The sequence below is a fragment of the Stegodyphus dumicola genome, chromosome X1, assembly GCF_044657685.1.
Source record: "Stegodyphus dumicola isolate Sdum_Otavi_A_Nest chromosome X1, ASM4465768v1".
Lineage (NCBI taxonomy): Eukaryota > Metazoa > Arthropoda > Arachnida > Araneae > Eresidae > Stegodyphus > Stegodyphus dumicola.
This window is the reverse complement of record NC_140780.1, coordinates 224,440,261-224,462,665: the sequence shown is the minus strand read 5'-3', so window position 1 is coordinate 224,462,665 and position 22,405 is coordinate 224,440,261. Positions and strand designations below refer to the sequence as shown.

The following is a 22,405-nucleotide window of genomic DNA, read 5'->3' as shown; positions in this document are numbered from 1 at the left end:
TCGTTGTCTGTGTATTTCTTAAGGAGGCCCGACTTGCGAATATTCAGAAGTAAGTACACTGGTGTGCAGTTTTTATTGGTGGAGTGCCTGAGTTACTTTCTTTTGCTTGGAAAGAAAAAGATTAACTGCAATAATGTAAATTATGATAGGCTTTTACTATTAATTTATTTTATAATATCCACCAGATGTAAAGAAAAAGTCAAGTATGACAACCATAACAATGCAAATTCGATGAGTAAAATCTTTATTTTTACCTTTATATAGAATTTGATTTCACAATACTGAGCAAAGTAATTTTTTATCCTTGCTTAAAACAGAAAGTAGTAAAAATTAACTCATACCTATTTGATAATTCTTATTCACTTTTAATCATTTTAAAATTTATTTTTACAAATAATAAGCAAAAAAGTGAGTTGAAAATTATGTAATAAAAATAGTATTCTGATGGAAGAACCGAATGATATCAGCAGAAAGACAGCTTTAGATATATTTTTGGAAGATTATATTTATAAAACTGCAAATAAGCACTGCAAAAATATAATAAAAATACATTAAAAATGAAAAACCTATGGAAATAAATTCTAAAAACACTCTGAGGGCTATATTAAAATACGAATATATGCCTATCAAGACTATTTAGCTAACTTTTTATGATATTAGCCAAACAAAGATCAACTGAATACAATATTGCATAACACTAAAATATGTGCATAAAATAATGGCTTCGATCTGGCAAAAGACTGCCTTTTACAATTTGGTATATGTTACTGGTTACTATCAACACATGAGCTTATACTTCTATGAATACAAAATTATTTGAAAATGTGAAGTTAGTACATAAGTAATAAATAAGAACATAAGCTGATATAACAAAATTTTGTAAAATTACATGCTTGGATATTTACACAAGTTAAGAATAAACAGCTAACTCAGTTTTAAATGTTAGGACTAGGCACGTTTTGAGCTTGCAGACATAGACTTTACAAATTTAAACGTATCAACATTGAAATAAATAAATTAACGATGAATAAAGACTACCTCAGAAGCTGTCTTCTACCACATAAAGTTTCCAAAACTAGTTCGTGTTAATTACGAAAGTATTTATTAAATGAAAGAGGCGACTTCATTAGTTATGCATTGCATAGCATTTGTAGACTGCAATTGAAATGATTATGCAATTTTATGGTCTCTGAAGTGTACAATTGAAAAGTCTTGCTGAAACTGCGTTGTAAAAAAGTTGGCAGACCGCAGCATTATTGTCGTAATTAAGCTCTGCTACTTTAAACTCCGGGTTTATTGACACCTGCAACGAAAAAGTGGAGAAATTATAGTTCCCGATATTCAATGAAATAATTAGTAAATCTCAGTCTGTATATAAACAATATTAATGACAAACAAGGATAATGCAAAGAATATGCAGACTTTTGGGTCTTATACTGACAAAGTGACATTTTAAAGTTACATACAGGAGGGTAAAATGAAATTGTAAGTAACAAAAGCTGTTATTTTGATTATTTTTAGAAGTCAAATAACAAAAATCAGCGTTATATTTGTGAATTTTCCAGAACTAGTTTCGATGTTTTAACTACCGAGCCAGCCTCCTCAGCTGCCTTGAAGTTGTTTCGGTAGTTAAACCATCGAAATTAGTCCTGGAAAATTCGCAAATATAACTCTGATTTCTGTTGTTTGACTTCTAAATAAATCGTTGTTCGGCATGTTATTTTAACATAAATTGTCATTTTTATTTTACGAATTATGCTCTTGAATATTTTGTTCCCAGAAATCATCCAAACCTTTCAGGAACTAGAAAGAAATTTTATTGCTGTTGTAATACAAATTAAGACGCTTTCAATGAGCCCATGGAATGGCTTCTCTTTTTAACTAAATACAGCTAAAAGAGGAATGAAGTAAAGTTGTTCAACGAAGAGTGCCCAATCATAATTGCAAGGTTAGATTATTTTGTTAATCAGCTTAAGTTTTGAGTTCAAACTAACCATTTGTTTTGAACTTCACATACCTCTAAGATCGAGAAATAGGAAAGTATAGCTAAGATGACAGGTAAAATGCTAGTTTAAGTTGTAAAAACTTTATGTTTTACCGAAATAGCTGCAAAAACACCTAGGTTTAATACTTAACAAAAGATTGGGGATAAAAAATTTAATATGAGTGAGAACAAGTGTTTAAATGATGATAACTTCCAGGAAATAGGTCATTTGGTGTTGGTCTCAATGGAAATACACATGATAACCATTACAGTAAACTGACACCAAACAAACCTTTAAAAAAACTTCTAAAAATTTCATTATCGAATTCATTTGATGATCTGAGTTCATTGGTATAAAAGTTATTCTGGTTCTGAAAACCAAGGACTTCTAATTCCGCAACAGTACGGCTTTAGAAAACATCAATCTACTGGTCATCAATAATATTGTGTCATGGAAATGATTTCATTTGGTTTGCAAGAAAAAATCAAAACTGCTGCAATCTCCCTAGATATAGCTAAGGAGTTTGATCGTGTTGCTTGATGGACTTATTTACAAATTAATAACTCTGGGTTTCCCAGAACACATCATTACAACAATTTATTCCTATCTTTCAGATCGATACTTTGTCGTTCGCATCAAAAACACATATTCCACTAAGCAAAAAATTTGCACAGGTGTCCCCCAGAGGGCGCTAGTTCCGTCTTTATTTTCTAATATTTAGGCGAATGATATCCCCCACACAGAACACAACACTCGCCATGCACGCAGATGATACTGCGATCCTCACCCAAAATGCATCTATTAGCTCAGCCATCCAACAACTACAAACACACATCCACGCACTAGAGTCCAGGCTCAGCAAATGGAAAATAAAAATCAACATAGAAAAACCCATTACTGTCATGCTCACAATAAAACTGACTGTTGATGGAAATCTCACCCTCTGTGATACTACTATTCCATGGGCCAAGGAAGTAAAGTACCTAGGTGTAATCTTAGATCATCGTTTAACATGGAAGCCCCACACTTAACACATAATTACAAAGTTTTGAGCTAGTAAATCCACACTCTACCCCCTAATCGCTTGACACAGCCTTCTAGTAATAGACCAAAAATCACTTATTTATAAGGCCATTTTGCGACCCATTTTTACCTATGCATAAGGAGGGCGATACAAAAGACAAAGCACAACAGATAAATGAACACATTAATGATCTAAATGTCGTCTAAGGATGGCTTCAGGCCTTCTTCTGTCAATTTCATGATAAAGATCATAATTTAGCATTTAATCCTGCAAATTGAGTTAATTTTTTTTGGAAATTTTTGCAATAAATACAGTAATAGCTTTTATACCAAGCTCTTTGTGTATAGTTGCATTACGGTATAACCAGCAAGCACGAGCAATTTAGCGTAGCTAATGTTTTAACTGATTTGCAGTTTCTGAAACGTAGTTTTACATACGAAACCCCAGACGGCACAGGCATAAGTGATGTGTTAGGACGCAACATGGCTTATTTAATTTAGCATTTAATCCTGCAAATTGAGTTAATTTTTTTTGGAAACTTTTGCAATAAATACAGTAATAGGTTTTATACCAAGCTCTTTGTGTATAGTTGCATTACGGTATAACCAGCAAGCACGAGCAATTTAGCGTAGCTAATGTTTTAACTGATTTGCAGTTTCTGAAACGTAGTTTTACATACGAAACCCCAGACGGCACAGGCATAAGTGATGTGTTAGGACGCAACATGGCTTTATGAATGAGTAACTTGTTGTCAAGAGATAAAACCAAGTTCCGACGAATTAAGAGGTGAAGAGTAGCTTTACACTTCCGGAATTCAGAGATTACGCGTGTAATGTGAGGCTTCCATATTAATCTTTGGTTGAGTATAACACCAAGATAGATTACTTGCTTGGACTACGGGATAACAGTATTATACATGTAAATATTAAAGATGATAGCTGTTCGGTATGAAAACATCACCGCCCACGTTTTTTCGACGTTGATCTTTATTTTCCGGCTCTGAAGCCAGGACTCCAGTGCATGCATGTGATTTTGTAGTGCATGTTTAACTGAATTCAGAAAAGAGTTTCATCGATCTGCGAGGATCGCAGTATCCTCTGCACACATGGCAAGCGTTGTGTTGGGAGTGCGGGGTAGGTTGTTCACATAAAGTAAAGAAATTATTGGGCCAAAGATTGACCCTTGTGGTACACCGGTTTTGATTTACCGATTTGTTGAGCATGTATTTTTGAAGTGAACAATAAAGTGTCTATCCATGAGATAGGAATTCATTGTGAACGTAATGCTGTCTAGGAAACCCAGAGTACTAAATTTGTAAGTTATTCTCTCTAGCCAAATGCGATGGAGGGCCTTTGAAATATCAAAAAAGAGTCCACCAGTCAATCTTGGTTGCTAAGTCCATTCGAGATACCTTCGAAAACATGTAGAAGTTGGTGTACCGCAGAATGTAAAGACCGAAACTCATGCAGTTTAGGTAGAATGATGTTTCATTCAGCGGCCGAAGTCTAGTATCCGTTTGTGTATCACACATACAGGCATCTTACTGAAACAAAGTAGCAAGCATATCCCTACACACCCTTCCTCAGAATTTATATGTGATATGAGGAGATACAACTTCTCGTCGCGATTTGAGCGTGTATGTTATGGGCGTGAGTTGATCGCTGGGTTGGTGGGCTGTGGCTGTAGTGCTTTCAGTGGTGAGCATGCCTAGTTGAGCCCGCTGAAAAATGGTGGAGGTAGGTGCCATGGCACGTGTGATGTAATTTGTCATTTTCCAGGCGGGCGGGTGGACGCAGTGGTTAATCGCACAGACGGTGCGAATAGCTAAGAGGCTACTCACACCACCTATGTTCGCGCATGCGCACAATCAGCCCAAGTACCAGCAAGGCAGGCGGTAGCGAAAACGAAGCTTGTTAACCCAACTCAGCAATAAGAATGGGTTGTTAATAGTTCACCAGCAAGAGAATAAATTGCAAGTAATAATTATCAGTTACAAAGACGAGGTCTTATCATGTATATAGACGAGGTCTATATACATGATAATGTTCAGGAAATGATTAAATAAAATAGGGATTTAATTTTTGTTCTAATTGTAATTAGTTAAAAAATCTTTAATGTATTGACAAAAAAGCTACAGAAATTAATTAAATTCTTTTATTGATTTAACAGAGGAATTTTTATTGCAAACTTAGACCCTAGTCTTATAGCATAGGACTGTCAGAATTTATTATTCAATAAGAAAACTTACTGAAAATTATAATATCCTTATATATTCATCACTTTTTCAGTATCCACACATGTTTATAGGTTCAAATGCCATATTTCAAAATCAAAGTTATTTATGAAATAAAACCTTATAAAATTTGATAAATCATTTCTGTGTGCAAATTTTTAAATCTAAATCTCTTACATTAAATTATTTCTGTTTTTTAAATTACATCCCAGTATTTATTTAAATTTAATTTATTTATGTGTTTGTACTAATATTTCAAAGTTTTTTTTAAATACTTTTTGTGTCCTGAAAATGCCAAGTAATTCCATAAAAAAATAAACAGACATACAAAATTGTTAATAACCAGTATTGTATGATTATTTGTTCATTTAATAGTTTATTTAATCGCTTTTAATGTCTCCATTGAAAATACATGAAATTGTCTACATTTTCTACACAAAAATCCTCTAATTTTTATTATCTTTTCTCGGACGCAAATTTTCAAAGGGGAATGAAGAGAAGAGGAATGTCTTGATTGCACAAAACACATCACATCTTTGAAGTTAAATGTATTCTAAGAAGAACAAAAAATGTAAACAAGGACATTTTGCCCCCCCCCAAATCAGTCATTTAAACTATTCCAACCGTTCAGGAAAACGATAAACATTGCGCACATAAAAATCTGCACTTTTTATATATATATTTTTAATAAAAGGAAATGTGTTCCTTCTTTTTATAAGAAAAGGAACCCATTTTCCTTTCTAAACTTTTGAAAGTAGCCAACGCTTAAAAAAGGATAAACTACGCCAAGGTAGTAACCCGCCTTAAAAAAAAAAAAAAAAAAAAAAAAAGATTCACTACAACACTTAGGCAGTTCGCATGCGTAGAATCTGTTCTTTTCGTTTGGGTTCAAATGACGGATCTGACAACTCAACGCGCATGCGTGGTTAATGTTGGTGCGAACAGCTTAAGCGGCTAATCGCACCGCTGGTGCGAATAGCATCGGCCGCGGGTGAAGGTGCGTGGGCTTGTCACGTTTGAGGTCATCCACGGTGACGGTCCGGAGAGTTTTGATTGATGTTTGCTCTCTGTGCTTTTGGTGTTTTACAGCTTGCTCATAATGCTACTGTCGAAGAATGTTACTGTGTTCCTGAACGGAAGCGCGATGTACCAATTCTCGTTATTCTTGGGAAATAGGTTTCGCCGGGTCTCAATTTTGAGACTTAACGTTTGTTTCATTTTACCCTTTTAATTAAAATAATATTTAGGTTCGTATAAATTATACATTCTTTCTTAACCTGAACTATACCTAATCCACTTTTTTTCCATAGAAAATTAATTTTGCAGAACGCGATTTTACCGTACGCGTAATGTGTTAACGACATAACTTTCGCGTTCGCAAGGGTTTACCGCATATTTTAAAAATATGCCTTAATTGTGAGATGATTGTTAGTTTGTTTATTTTACTATGGCAAATGACTCGAGAGCTATCAGGCTAAGGGAAGGGATGTCTTCATGGATAACCTTTTAAAGCAACCTGACTCATATACACGTTACACATGGAGAAAAACACGAAAATGCTCATTCAGCCAACCCGTTCGCCGTGATTCGAAACACGGACAGAACTACCAGTGTTCAGCAACTTTACTGCTCAGCCACTGGTGGACTAATTTTGAGATGAAAAAGACAACAAAATTTTAGAGTCAGTTTCTTATGTATATGTAATTTTGAAATAAACAGGATAACATGTAACGTAAAATGTTAACATCACTTTCTTTAACTTTGCAGCTGGATTTTCTAATAGAAGTTCAGTTAATCCTCTATTATGCGCCCCCTACGCGGTTATTTTTCTTTCATATTGTGTAAAATATTATTTCTAATCTATAAATTTGACACCTTTGAGGGAAAACTTATAAAAATAATCATCTTTTTAAAAGAACACATGTGCGTAATAAATTTACCTATGTGTTTGCGCTGATTTCAAAATTCCTTTCTCATATAAATAAAAGATCTTAGGGTTATCGTACATACATGCATATTCTTATAAAAGTAAAACTAGGATATAATATTTTGAAAAATAATAAACTCCCATGGAAAAAATTAAAGTAAAAATTTCAGTAGGAATATAGTGCGAAAAAAAAGTGTAGAAATATGATTCACTCCAAAGCCTTCGGAAACCAATCCACCGCTCTTAGGTTTACCTCAATGCTATCAGCACATGCGAATAGCTTATTCAGATTCGGCTTAAATAGATCATTAAGCAAATCAGTGCTTAAAGAATATATTTGGGCTTATTTAAATAAAGGTCTGACCGGACTAGCGGATTAAGAGCAATGGTTACTACAACAGTTTTAAAAAAACGTGTGAAAGGACTGTATATCCTGGTGCCCCTTTAAGCATCAAAGCTAGAGAAGCACTTTTGAAGGGGAGTCGTTAGCATGTGGACTGGAAAGCAAGATGAATGGCACAACTTACTTTTCACGGATGAGTCAAGATTTCCGCTGGAATTTGAAAAATTAATTTTGGGTGCTTGGGTTTGGAATGCTCTTAGATGTGTGCACTGCTCATGTACTTCCATCTGCTTTCAAGTAATGAAAATTGACCTTTTTAGAGGAAGGGCAATTATTGTCCTGGGGCGCATTTTACCTGCTCATTCAAGGGTGGAACTTCGCTGCAGAATTTGTATGAAGGTGATAAGAGGTCACATCCTTATTACAGTACGTTTCTTTTCTTTGCACAGCTTATATTTTTTGGAATCTACAAAATGTGATAAATTTGATTACAAATATACTAAAATATGTGTGGTTCACTCTAACTGTTTAGTCGTGATTACAGAACAGAATTGCGTAGCTTCATGTAAATTATCATTCATTCAGTGCATAACTTTTCCAATTACTTTGAATTTACTGTCACAAGCTTTGGGAAAGTAATGCATTTTTTGTAATGTTTTTGTAATGTTTGAACACAAATTGTTCAAATTAAGATTTAAACCATTGACTTTACATAATGTTATGAGGTATTTCTCCCGTCTTCCTAGCGTGCCTTCGGGGTTCTGCACGCTGGGCCGGTATTCCTGAGGTCTGTGGTTCGATTCCCGGCGAAGGCGATTGCTCATTTTACATCTTACCTGCTTCTAAAAAATTAACTAATGTCTCTACAATGTTTCCTCTATTTTTTAGTATTTCAAGGATTAAGTTCTGCCTCCCCATAAAAGTTACATGCATTAAAACACAGATGTACACAGATGCACCACCGGTTAACTTTTCCTTTCATTTTACGCTTTGGTTTTGCTTTACTTTGCTTTTCTGTTTTTAAGTAATTTTTGCAGTACTGCAATCTGTTCCCTTTTTGGTTTTCATTCCACATGGCGAAAATATATTTAGGTTTCGAGAGAGATGACTATTATGATTGATCTATAGGAATCGTGAAGAAATAGTAAGATGACTTCAAAACAGCTCAGGAGATGGCCGTCGATGTTTAAGAAAAATTCATATATCGAGAGGTTTACAAAACCCATCTAAGGAAGATATATAAGTTTGATTCAGAACAGCGATATTTTTTGCGCACTGGTTTTCCAAAATAGGGAAAAAAGGTTCATTGTTTCGAGTTATCATTTCAAACTATAATTTGCAATAATTCTTCAAATTACTTTTAAAATGCCTGTGCTATTTTTCATGCCTGTGCTATTTTTAAAGAGTTCTCCTTGTTTCAAATTTTCTAGCTTATAAAAGAAGCTGCTTTTTAAATTAAGATCAAGTTTGCTAATGGCTTCGAGTTCATAAAAACGTTATTGTAGTAAGGAGGTGTTCTCTAACGTTTCAGCTTTTTAACTCATATGTTTTTCTTATGTTAGAAGCCTCTTTATGGAGCGGCGGCTGCATAGTTGGGCAATTCAGGGAATTTTTTCTGTAGAATCCTCATGGTTTCGTTAAACTTGCACGATTTTTATTTGTATTCAGTGAACAAAGCAAGAAATAAAACACTGATACGCATTTCTGCATTTTTGTGGACAGGTACTGGGTTATAGAGAAAGGAAGATAAAAGGAAAGGAATGCGTATTACGCAGAGAGGAGTATAAGGATAGCGTGTGAATAGAAATACTGCAAAGAAAAATTCGCGGGAAAAGTAACCAGTCATTGATTGTACATAGTATCAGAGTCATTAGTCCATATTATGTTATTATTCAATTTTAATTTGTATCTTATTTTTATAAACTTCCATTACTTACCTTGAAATTGTAAACTCCTGGTGGAAGTTCAGTTATATCTACCCACTGACAATCAATGTTGTGCAAATAAGTATCGCTGCAGCCTACGGATATGCCCTGGTCTCCATAATTTGCACAAGCATATTTTTTTTCAACTCCAGGTAAACAATTATTGTCCTCTAAACAGAAACTGGCCTTGTGACCCTCTGCAACCTTCTCACCTTGCAAATTAATTATATCGAAGTGAGCAAATACCTCCATGCTGTGATAATGACTGCAACAGAAAGAAAGATTATAAGATTATCATTATTATTTCATTTTAATTAGCTGTACTTTTTAATTTATGCTTTCATTACTTCCAGGTCTGTGACAGAATAAATTTTTGGGGGAGGGGGAAGCGATTATTTCTACTATGCCCAATGCATAATTACCTATCTAAAATCAAATGTGGAATAAACTAAAATTAACTGGCTAATAAAACAATATAATTCAGTTTAAAATTTACAAAATGGAAAGAAATGTGATTAAAAATAGCATTGACCGACAGCGCTCCGGGAATGGAATCGAAGAATATTATATACTTCTTATCAGTTAAATATGCTGTCTTTACCTGACCATCAGTCTATCTCAAGGTTTTTCGGATCCACGGATGTTTAGTATCCTTATTCTACAGAAGTAATAAAGCCACGAAATTCTATCCCTTATGCGATGTTATTTGGTTTCGAGCCCATCCGCGTGACAGCCAACCACCTAAGGCATCTTACGGAATGAGGTATAAAAGAAATTTTGAAAATACTTAATTGAAAAGTACCTATATTTTATTAATCTTAAATAACATAGTTTAAGAAATAAGATAATAGACTTACAGATGGCACATGTGCCACTGCCAAGCGTGCTTAGGTAAAAATGGTCTAAAATCTGTTGTACCAATGTTTCCAATTCTCGCCGTAAACCTAAGTAATCTTCTTTGTTCATACAGCCAACCTATATATAAAAAAAAATGAAACACAAAAATAACAATGATCAGCATGCACGTGCTAAGAAACAGCTTATTTTAATTTTCGGCAAATGTAGTAACATTTATAAGTAAATGCCTAGCCTGTTTCTTTAAATAACTGAGACGTGATTCATCAGTCTGTCAAGTAATTTGCTCTCTTTGGTTTCTTAATAAACACCTTTCCATTTTCGATTTCCTATTTGTTTCAAATGCTACTATTGTTTTACATAAAGTATAAATCTGTGAATTTTTCCTTCTCTGAAAAATAATTACAAAACTCGTTGACAAAGTTCTCATTTCGTATAGTAGCAAGTTCGTTGACAAAGTTCCCATTTCGTATAGTAAGATTATCATTATTATTTCATTTTAATTAGCTGTACTTTTTAATTTATGCTTTCATTACTTCCAGGTCTGTGACAGAATCAATTTTGGGGGGAGGGGGAAGCGATTATTTCTACTATGCCCAATGCAGATAATGAGAAGATCAGTTGCTCTACATATCCCAGCATTCCGTCATCATGACGCTCCATTTACTTGGGTGATGAAAAGGAAGTCTGCAATATTCGAAGAGGGGCGGGGGATATTTCATACCAGATACATAGAACATTTTATTCATTGCTCAAATTTTTTGCCTTTCGCACAATTATGTATTTTAATTGAGAATTTAAAAAAAATTGCCAACCTTTGATGAATGTAAAATATTTTACTGCTAAGTTAGCAGAGTTTTAGAATTAATGTTTTAACTTATGTCAGTGAAATTTTGTAAATTCCTATTAATATTTCTATTTATGTCAGATTGAATCATGCAAACAAATGAAATCGAATAGTCGTAGAATTTGTTCTGGAAAAGGGAATGAGAACATAAAAGCTGCCGACTACAGAATGCTTAGGATCCTTTCTCTTAATACTGTTTCAAAGCACATTTAAAATTTTTTTCATTGCCATTCGGCTATAAAAAATAGCTTAGATTAAATTTTTTAGGATCCCTGGATTTCAGTAAAGAAATGTTAAATAATTTACATTTTTTTTAAACAAAATGTACACTTTTTTCCTTGTCAGCTACCTTTTTAACACATCATCAGTATAGTTCAATCTAACCTTACAGAAAAACCCAAGTGCTTCTGAAGAACATATTTTTATTTTTATTTTCCCTAGCTGTCATTGACGTTATTTAAAATTTAATTCAATCCAGAAATATGAAAAAATAATCATAAAAGAAAAGCTTTTAATACTTAAAAATTTAGTTTTTTGTTTAATGTGTGCGCATAGAGGTAATACTACTTGAAATATGTAAAGACAATATTGTAAGAACAGTTATACATTAGTTTTCTTATTTAAAAATTAGATTAATATAAGAATACATAAAAAAGAAAGAAATTATACACTAATGGCTTTTTACAAATAGTATTAAATTCTAATGTTTGACTTCTATACTTATTTCTTATATATTATCTACGAATGAAAATCAAGGAACAGGACTGAACAGAAATGTAAAATATTTTGAGAATATTATGATATTGTTGTACATATCTGTAAATATCTAAATTATTTTGATTTCATTGCTGAATTATTAATTTATGTATTTGTTTTGTATTTGTGGCCACATATATATTTTCATATCGGTATTTGTTTCATATGTGGAATTATTAACTTTTGTTCTGAGAGTTGGGATTTTAGATTTGCTTGCAAGTATTTCAGAAAATTATTAAAAATAATTTACCATAATCATTTTTGTCCAACTTATAGGCTTCCGACGACAAACAATTTTCTTCCATAGCGCACTGCAAAAATAAGAGTTGTCTATCTTCTAAGTATGCTGACCGTTCAACTTCAATTTCATCTGGCACCAAATCCGGAAGCTCTGAAAAAATTTCAGGACTCTAATTTCATACAATAAAAAGTATTTCAAGAAATACAACTTATATTTATGATAAGGTAAAATAGCTAAATGCATTAACTGTAAAAGAGCTCATATGGTCAAAATATTGTTGGATTTATATATCTGAGTTATGAAGAAAACAGGAGGTTATGAAGAAAACCAAGTTAATAAATGTTTGAGGAAAACCTCAAACATTTATTAACTTAGTGCAAATGAAATAGCCGCTTGAATGCTTGATGAATTTTTAGCTCTGACCTTAAACTCCCTGCTTGCCAGTTTGATTCTAACCCCACAGCCTAGATTAGGATACACAATGTTAAGACGATTTATTGCCATCTCAAGAATAAAATAATTACCATGCAACTAAACAACAAAAGAAATTTGTTCGCACAAGCTATTTTAAATAATGCGCAGCGCAAAAACTAGGAAATTTTGAGATTCAGTTCCCTTTAGAAGAAATTCACTGCACTGACACTGTCGCATTTTTCTCTATGTATAAACCTAAAACGCTAGACGATTTTCATTATAGATTTGTCCAAAATGGTATCCCATTGTACGCAAATATCCTTCTAATACTTTGGAGGGGTAATTATCTGAATAGATGTAATTATCTAACTAGGGAGGTGTAATTATCTGATTAGATGTAATTATCTGATTAGATGTAATTATCTGATTAGATGTAATTATCTAACTAGGGAAGTGTAATTATCTATCTGATTAGATGTAATTATCTAACCAGGTGTAATTATAATTATGAACCATTAACTATTACTAAAAGTGGTTTCAGATTAGAGCATTAAGTACATTAACATAATAGAGATTTTCCTTTACGTGTGGGAACTTATTCTGCAGGAAAATCATTAAATGCTTTAAAAAATCTTCCGAAGAAAGTACGCTTATGAAAATACTAGATATCAGCGGTTGTAAAAATTCTGAAAGAGATATATCATTGTATTATTAACTTAATATTGATTATTGAATTAATCAGCAATACTGTAGAAGCTCTTAAACAGTTCCTTGACACAATGAGATGCATTCCGCAAGAGAAGAAGAGGGAAAATGTGGTCACGTGTTTAAGAACAACAACATCGGCATGGGCTATGTTTACAATGGAGTCGATAGCAGATATTCCGCTGAAATTAATTGATTTTTCGAATTTAGAAATTTATGGCTACTGCGAGAAATTATTTCTCTTTTCTTGATGTCAAAAAGTAGGGTCTTTTTTTATTCAAGGAAAAACATGTGAACAATATTTGTTTCAAAGTAATGCCGGATATCACGGTACTTATAAAATGCCGTGTTAAAGCCGAAATGAAGAAATCAATTAAATATGAAGCATCTGTGCAAATTTCTGCAGAAAACGAGGTAAGATTTATAACTTTTCTTATGCGTGATCCTTACCAGTATTAATAATGTTTTTATTAAGAATATTAAGTGTATATCAGTTAACTGAAAACTATTCCCAAGACCTTGAATAATGTTTTCCAAACTTTCAGTGTAATAATAGTATATTGATAGTTCATATGAATAGTTGTTCTAAATTACTGAAATATCCTAATTCAGGAAAGAGCTGTTTATCTGCAAGAACATAAATACAAAGCCAATTTTCTCTCATTAATATTATTTAGTGTCATAGAACATTTTATGCTGCTAAAATTTTATTAATTTCATCAGGCTATGTTTTAATATTTTAGCTGTTGTAATCGATTTTTAATGAATACACATAAATAGCGGAATGTTAATTTTTTAATACCTTCCATTGTAGATATTAAGGATACCAACAGCTGTAATATTAGAAACATCAGTAATACTGAAACATTTTTATAAGAATTTATACTTAATTCTAAATTTTCATGGGAGATTGCTGAGTTTTTTAGTTTAAATATTAAATTAGCATGTATATTTAGTCCTTGAAAATCAGTGGTTGTGTCAGACCATAGTTTGAGATAACATGCATTAGAATTACACTAGTCTATTTCCTATGGTAGATCTTTTCAATAAATACACCTAAAAATCTTTTTGAGCTACATGATTTTAAAATAAAAAATTCTGCACATAAATTATGTAACTTACAAGATTAAAAAAACTTCACATTTTTTTGAATATTCAAAATGTATACAGATAGTACTTTTTTATTATTATAAAATGAAGAAAATTGTATTATCAAAAATTATCAGTTTCACAGCTAGTACTGCATTGAACTCAGTTGCACAAATCTCTATTATTTTTTGTGACATTTATATTATAGTATACAAAATGTGTTAATTTGCAGTTTATACTATCAATAGGATAATAGTCAGTTGCTGAAAATTAAGTTTTAAGTTGTATAAAATTATATATTAATTTTGAACTGCGCAGAACATTGGCATCGTAATTCTTACATGATTTAAGGGCCAACTGCATTTACAGTGCTCCAGAAATTTGACTGTTACGATTTTCAGAAACCGACTATTTATATTTACCGTTCTGCTTGTTAAGCTGATAAAATTATGATAAAAAATATTTATAGTAACTTCATTCTTTTCACTCTATGTAAACATGATTTAATATATTCATTTTTACATTTTTTATAAATGAATTAATTATCAGATCAAGAAAAGAATTCATAAATAAATATTAACAATCAAAACATGGTAAAGCAGCAAGCAAAAGAGTATCGTGAATATTACAATAACCTACGAGTTACCAAAATTATACTAACCAAATGAATGAACAGTTAATTAATGGGTGAAATAATACTTTAAGATGAAATGCAAATTTCATAATTAATTAAAAGTAAACAAAGTTTCATAATTTTCAACGCATCTACCACAGCACATGCTTGTTTGTTTACATTAGCAGTTCTTACATCAGGTGACTTCCGACGTCACCGGAATGTATCTGATTTAATCAGTTCAAACATAAAAGATTGGAATATATTCTATCGTTCGATACCTAAGAAAGATGTAGAAAATCCAGCTACATCGGTGTTTCAGAGAATTCACAAACTCATTTGGAAGTCAGAAGTTTCTCTCTTTGCCAGTGAACAGAGCAATGAGATTGTATACATCGAATTGTCACTTATAGTGGAAAGCGAGTATTGCACGGTTATTATAGCGGTAGGCACAAGTGACTTGAAAATGATGAATTATCAATGTGTTTTAATTAATGTGATGAACTATCAATCACATTTACACCCATAGAAGGAGATAGTTCCATTTTAAAATCAGACTACAAAACATTAAAAGACTGGCGTAGATTTTGGATAAAATTCTGCCGATGTAGGGTACATTGGTTCCTCTTCTTCAACAGTAAAGAACTTTTTACCTTAACATTTCATTTGCATCAACTCAACAGTATTTACTTTGACTTCAGACACAGTAAACTTTGTTTTCTAGTGCCACTGCCTTTTCCTTAACTTTCGGTTCCATATTTCTTAAAGAGATAGTATAAATGAATAGCTTCCAATGATAGCGCATCTAAAATATTTCATTTGCCTGTGTTAGGTGTAAACTGATTAAGACCATAGCTTTATGCCTTGGGGAAAAAAACTTAATAAGTAGGCTTATAATCAGTAAATAAAGCTGTGAATTAGTTGCCAAGTAATAAGAAAATTATAAGAGGTTATTAATAGAAAATAAATTATACAAGCCATTTATTAGTTACAAACATTTTGTTTACACATATACAAATTGCAAATTGTATATTTATCTAATTTCTAACACAGAAACAAAATATGAGGGTGAAACTAAAAAACACAATACATTGTTATTATTGTTGTTGCCCCCCCTTTGCAAAAGTTTAATAGATAAGTTACGTATATCCACTGTGAAGCTACATATCTTAGTTCTTTTTCAACTTAAGAACCGATAGGCCCGATACATTTCGCCTATTAGAGGCACCTATTTCAGCATTGTTTGTTCATGAAAATTCCTTTTCTAGGTCTACTTGCGTTCGATTGGTTAGATTTCATCAGCCGAATAGAAGAATGTGATGTCTACGCAACTGACTGCGATTTAAAATTCGCTACCATACTCTTCCATCGTTTTTCTACAAATTTCAGTTGGAGTTTTCCATTTAAGTTGCAGAGACAGTAGGTTTTTTTTTAAGATGAAGACGTGCAAAATATGCAACGCCCTCACCGGAATTTGAACCTTGGACCTCTCGAATACGCATCGAGTATGCTTTCAGTTACAGAGGGAGGAAATACCTTAGGACGACTGGGGATGAGAGGACACAATCGCCGAATCCCAGTGGGGATGAATTATCGTCCACCACTTTTTTTTTAGTTCGGCGCCACTTGTAGAGTCATTAGGCGTTTTTTGAAGCTAGAGACATGAAAAATGTGCAGTGCCCTCGCCTCGCCGGAACTCGAACCTTGGACCTCTAGAATACGCATCGAATATCTTTCAATGACACTACGAAGGATGTGGAAAAGAGCGAGAAAATACTTTTTATACTGCCCCTTTCAAAGGCCGACGGGGGTTTGAAGAGACCCAATCGCCAAATCCTGGTGGTCAATAATTATCGTCCACGACGTTTTTTAGTTCGGGCGCCACTTGTAGAGTCATTATTATATTTTTTGAAGTAGAAAACTTGGAAAATGTGCAATGCTCTCGCCGGGACTCGAACCCTGTATCTCTTGAATACGCTTCGAGTTTACTTCCAATTACACCACGAAAGGATCCGGAAATGAGGGAGGGAGACAATAGCGTTATAGAGATCCTTCTCTGGTGAGATTTTAGCCGTTAAGAGTAAAACTATGAAACAAATTTAGGAATGTGTTATTGCTCCTATTATAATGAATGGTGTTGGAGCTTGGGGTTTTAGGGCGGCGGAGTTGCTGAGACTAAGGAACAAATTGAATTCTATCCAGAGAGGCTGGCTGCTGGCAATCACAAGACTTTTTAGAACTGCTCCTACGGAAATTGCTAATATACTTGCAGGCATTCCACCCATCTCGTTGTCCTATGACTTTTCTTATAAGAAGTTTTTATTGAGATCAAATAAGATTGACTTTTATACATATACAAATAATATTGTTTTTAACACTGCTTTTTATATTTTTAATTGTCATCTTTTACATCCAAGGGAAAGATCAATTACTTTTAATAGATGCCTTCCTGTATTTAATGATATTGATGTCTATACGGATGGCTCGGGGTTGGATGGAAAAATTGGCTTAGCATTTGTAGTGTTCTATCATGGACTGGAGATTTAACATGCGAAGTTTAAATTAGAAAAATATAATTCGGTGTATCAAGCCGAACTGATTGTTATACAAAAAGCCTTGGAGTGACTTGTAAGAAATCTAAATGAATCACATATAATTACAATACATTTTAATTGTATGTCAGTTCTTCAAGCACTCTCTGACCCCGAGCAGCAACATTTAAATATTCAAATTATTAAAAAATTGGTGATACAATTGGAGGTAAGGCATCAATTGAATTTTAATTGGGTTAAAGCCCATATTGGTTGTTTGGGCAATGAGAGAGCGGATGTCTTAGCAAAGGAGGCAACAATGAGTAATGATATTGAAAGTGTCGATGTACAAGCCTCCAGGAGAAGATGCATTAACATTATGAAGTGTGACATTGTAGATAAATGGTGGACTCAATGGGAAAACTCTGCTAAAAATAATATGTTCATGAAGATTTTTGTTCCTAAGGAAAATATGAATATTAACAATGACATTGATTTGAATCAGTTATTTACAGGTCATGGGAGATTTCCCTTTTATCTGAAAAGATTCCATGTTCAAGATAATGATTTATGTAAAGTATGTACAAAAGTAGGAGACAATGTCCACTTTATTACAGAATGTAAGTTAACCAGATGCATTGATGGAGCGAACATATATTTTATGAAAAATGGTTTACTTAGGGCAAGAGGAATAGCGCGTAAGATTATGAAGATTATGGACAACAATAAAGAAGCCATTGGCATTGTGTGATTCGTGTATTTGTATAGTTGTGTGGTGATTTTTGTACTGGCGTAGCCCGTATAGGGTCATAGGGCAAACTTTGTTTCGCAAGGTGGACAGGGTTGCGCCCTAACAAAACAAAACAATAGCCTTATAAGGTCACAGAAAATGCAACGCAAATCATTGTTCTTAAGTTCAACACAACACTAACAAACGCGACGTTTTCTTTCGGAGTTGAAATTCTTTGAATAATGTGACAATCATACCACAATACCGATCTGTAATACAACAAATTTTCTAGCTGTCTGCAAGCTTCCAGTCTGCTCCTTGCAAACGTGGGAGAAGCGCAGAGAGGGAAAAAATAAAAAATAGATAAAATTATCGCAGTGTACTTTACGATTCTTCATCACATTTAAGGAGTGCTTTTAGCTTGCATTGTATTTAAAGGTGGTGTGCTCGGAATTTCAGAATTTATCTTCGCAGAAGTGAAAATAGTAAAGATATATTGTTCTAAAAGTTAACCTGCCAAGCATGCTTCAAAGTACCCCTTCAGGCTTCTTGTTAGCCTGCATAAATTTTAAATCAACGGTCTCCTCATTTTGCTTTTCACGCAGTCCTGTTAAGATAACGTATAGGAACTACGCGCATCTTAATATGAGCAAAACATTTATTTTTATTGGTAAAATTATTGATCGATATAAAAATCATAGTATATTGCGTATCTTACAGGAAGAGAAAGAGAACAATTGTAGTTTTAAATGTTAATGAAGCAAAAATATTTTAAAATTTGTTTAATTCGTGAACAAAGGAATGACACATAATTCTTACCTTTTAATTATATATAGAGAGAAAAAGAGAGAGGGAGAGACAGATATATATAGAGGAAACAGGCTAACTGATTAGTTATTTTCATTAGTTTTATTTGACATTTGTGCTACATAATCAGAAGACCTTATTCTGGTATCCAATTTAAATGAACATTCATTGGCAAAGTATTTTACCCAGTGCATATAGAGGTAATCTGTTGTAGAATCATTAGGTTACTTGGAAGCAGGAGTAATGAAAAATGAGCAACGCCTTCGCCGGGAATCGAATCGCGGACCTCTGGAATACGCGCCCACCGTGCAGACCACCACACCATAGGAAGGCGGGAGAAATACCTTATATAATCCCCCTTTTAAAGGGCGACTGGAGTTTTTAGGTGACCCAATCGCCAAAATCTTGGGTGTGGAGAATTATCATCCACCAGCCCTTTAGTTTGGGCGACACTGCAGAGACATTAGGTATATTTTTAAACAGAAGAGATGAAAAATGAGCAACGGCTTAGCCTAAAATCGAACCACGGACTTCTGGAACACGTGCCCAGCGTGCAGACCACCACACCACGAAGGCATGCTACGAAGGCGGGACAATTACCTTACACTGTTTTCAGAGACTGTCTACTTATTCCTCGCATTTCTAACGAACGTAAACATACCTATCAAAAGTCTAGAGATTTCATGATAACAAAAGTAATTATTAAGTATGGATATGTTGATGGCAGCAGTTCAATAGCTGGAAAGCAGTCATAATGTTATGATGGCTAAGGCAAATTGAATACATATAGTAAAATGTTATTAACAATTAATTTATAATTATATACCTTATTTGTATATTTTATCGCTAAAATTCAGTCATAACTTATTTATTCGATAAATATTAGCTATTTTTTCCTAGAGATCGCGTCACTATCTTAGTTATAAATATTATAATAGAAATTACAGTAACTCGTACAGTTTTATTTAAGCCTAGACATTCACAACTTCAAACAGGAAGCTAAGCATCGGTGCTAAAAGACATTAAATTTCTTGAGAGCTATTCCAGCCCTGTTAGTATCTTGCTCATTTAGTGAGTATGCGGACCGACTGCGTTTGTACCAAATTGACCGTGCCAAATCATCACTGCTGACGCGCCTCATCAGCATGTTCCTAAAGGATGTATGATTTGGAGTAATCAAGCTGACATTTGTATCTAACTGAAAAAGAGAAAATCAAGTTTGGAACTAACATTAGAAACTTTGAAAAGAAAAATTTAAAAACTTGCGCTTACTTTACTCGCAACCTTTTCATCTAAGTTATCAGTTACATTTTGCAGAAAGAGGCAAAATATAATGTTGCCTTTACTGTAGAGTAGCAGTTTTCCTTTCTGTATAAATTGACTGCATATAAGACGCACCCTTATTTAGAAGGTCACACACATGTAGATGTAGAAAAAGTTATGAGTGTCTAGACCTTTATCTGGGCTAAAAATAGCATTCAGTATTGAAAGTTAACCTGTGTCCTTCACGTATAAGACGCAGGTAACTTTTTTTGAGACCAAATTTAGGAAAAAAAGGGCGTCTTATATGCCGTCAAATACAATACTCATTTTATGCTGATTCGCTTATGTATAGCACGGAATGACTCGCCTTTCCAATTCTGTGAGAATCATTTTGTTATTTCCTTCTTGCACTATGTAGCAAAAATAGTATTATGTTATGTAATTTGATTCATAAAATTCCTTTATTCAGTCTTCGACAAAAATGTCTTAGCAAAAATGTTTAAAGTTAATTCTGTAATTGTTATGCACATTTAACTCAAAATGTATTTCAAAGAAAACTTAAGTTTATTATTTAAAAAGGGATTTTCTGAAGTAGTTATAATAAACTGAATTCGTAATTACACTGGAGTTTTGCATGTTATTTCATTCATAAAAAGTGTACTTCCTAAATCATAAATTTAGTTCCTTTATGAACTAATTATATTCTTTCATGAAAACAATTATAATGACTATACATGAGAGAAATATAGCAACGTTTTTATCTTTATTTCCTATTTACGATTTCCTATAGTCTGCAATATCCTGTAAGTTCTGACCATTTAAGGCAATAAATATCACTTTTGTTTCGGAATAAATTTCAAATCTCAGAACACAAAGTTATTTTAAATTGATTTAGAGCTTTTATTTTTTTTTTTTGTGATGAAATTGTGGTACTTCCTAATCTCCCTCTCTTCATTTACTCATTTAAAGACAATATACATACAAATTATTGATTTGTTCATACAATTCATTCAAATTATTCATCTGCCATTTAAAATATACTTCAACACACACGTGTAAGGACGCACAAAGAAGGGGTTATTTGCAACGAAGTTTCCTATGGAAATACCTTTCTATCCAGCAAGTAAATAATAAAATGTGATGACGCAATAAAATTCGATAGTAAGCAAATACCTAAAATTTAGGAATAAATGGAACTATAAAGCATCGTAGTTGAACATCCGAGTGGTGTACATAACAGAAGAGAGAAATTCCAGTTCTAGCGTATAACTTCCATTCGACTTTGATTTCGTCTGCTCACTTCGATTGTACAAATGTCTCGCAGACATTCGTACAATCGAACTGTATGAGCATATGTCCGCACACTCTATGAGCATTTCCTCCTAGTTGAGGAGAACGTGCAATCGGCTTAAAGGCAGCAAGGTGGTCAAATCGAAGATCTCTCGAAATTTGGGTGGGAGCAATATCGCCATTCGACGATAATAGCAGGAATGGCTGAACCATCATAGCATCAAGAAGCCAGCGATCAATCTAAGAACGACAAAATCTGAAGACAGAACAGTCCTCAGGGCGGTTCTCGCAGCCCCTGATTCGTCATTATTAACGATTCGACGTGAAACGGGACACCACTGGCCATAAGGGCAGTTGAAAAACGACCCAGAGCATGGTGTCCACCCTCAGGACGCCCATTGCGCCGACTAATACTCACCTACGCGCATCGACAAGCATGACTGCAATGATTTTCAACGATTAGTTTCGCTTCGAAATGAGCTAAAATGACATAGAGAAGACGTGCCTAAAGGATATCCAGGATGGCAATGAGATACTCTTAATAATCACAGAGCTTGACAACAGGAAGTTATGAGCTCTGAAATGTCATTTCATTTGATAGTTGGAGTGCTTTGATTGTCATACGTGGCATTCTTACAAGAGGATGGTACTTTGATAATATTCTACACCATGTAGTGTTGCCTTCTTTATCGAGGCATCCCGGATTGGAATTTCAACTGAGTAATGCCTTGCTGCATAGGCTAATCATTCCTACCGATTTTACTCGTGCTTGTCAAATGTTTCCTTGTCTAGCTAGATCGCCAGCTCTCTCCTCAGCAGAGAACGTT

At 33.6% G+C, this 22,405-nt stretch overlaps 1 protein-coding gene across 1 annotated transcript in view; it reads right to left on the bottom strand.

Moving 5' to 3' along the window:
- Positions 1–241: 241 nt before the first annotated feature.
- Positions 242–22,405, bottom strand: part of Loxl2 (Lysyl oxidase-like 2) — a 60,700-nt gene continuing 38,536 nt past the window's right edge. Inside the window, exons 5-8 of the mRNA XM_035359066.2 lie at positions 12,146–12,286; positions 10,295–10,412; positions 9,450–9,702; positions 242–1,303 (exon numbers count right to left, since the gene is read on the bottom strand). Of these exons, the coding sequence (XP_035214957.1) occupies positions 1,181–1,303; positions 9,450–9,702; positions 10,295–10,412; positions 12,146–12,286 (635 nt within the window). The 3' untranslated portion in view covers positions 242–1,180. The remainder of the gene's footprint in view (positions 1,304–9,449; positions 9,703–10,294; positions 10,413–12,145; positions 12,287–22,405) is intronic.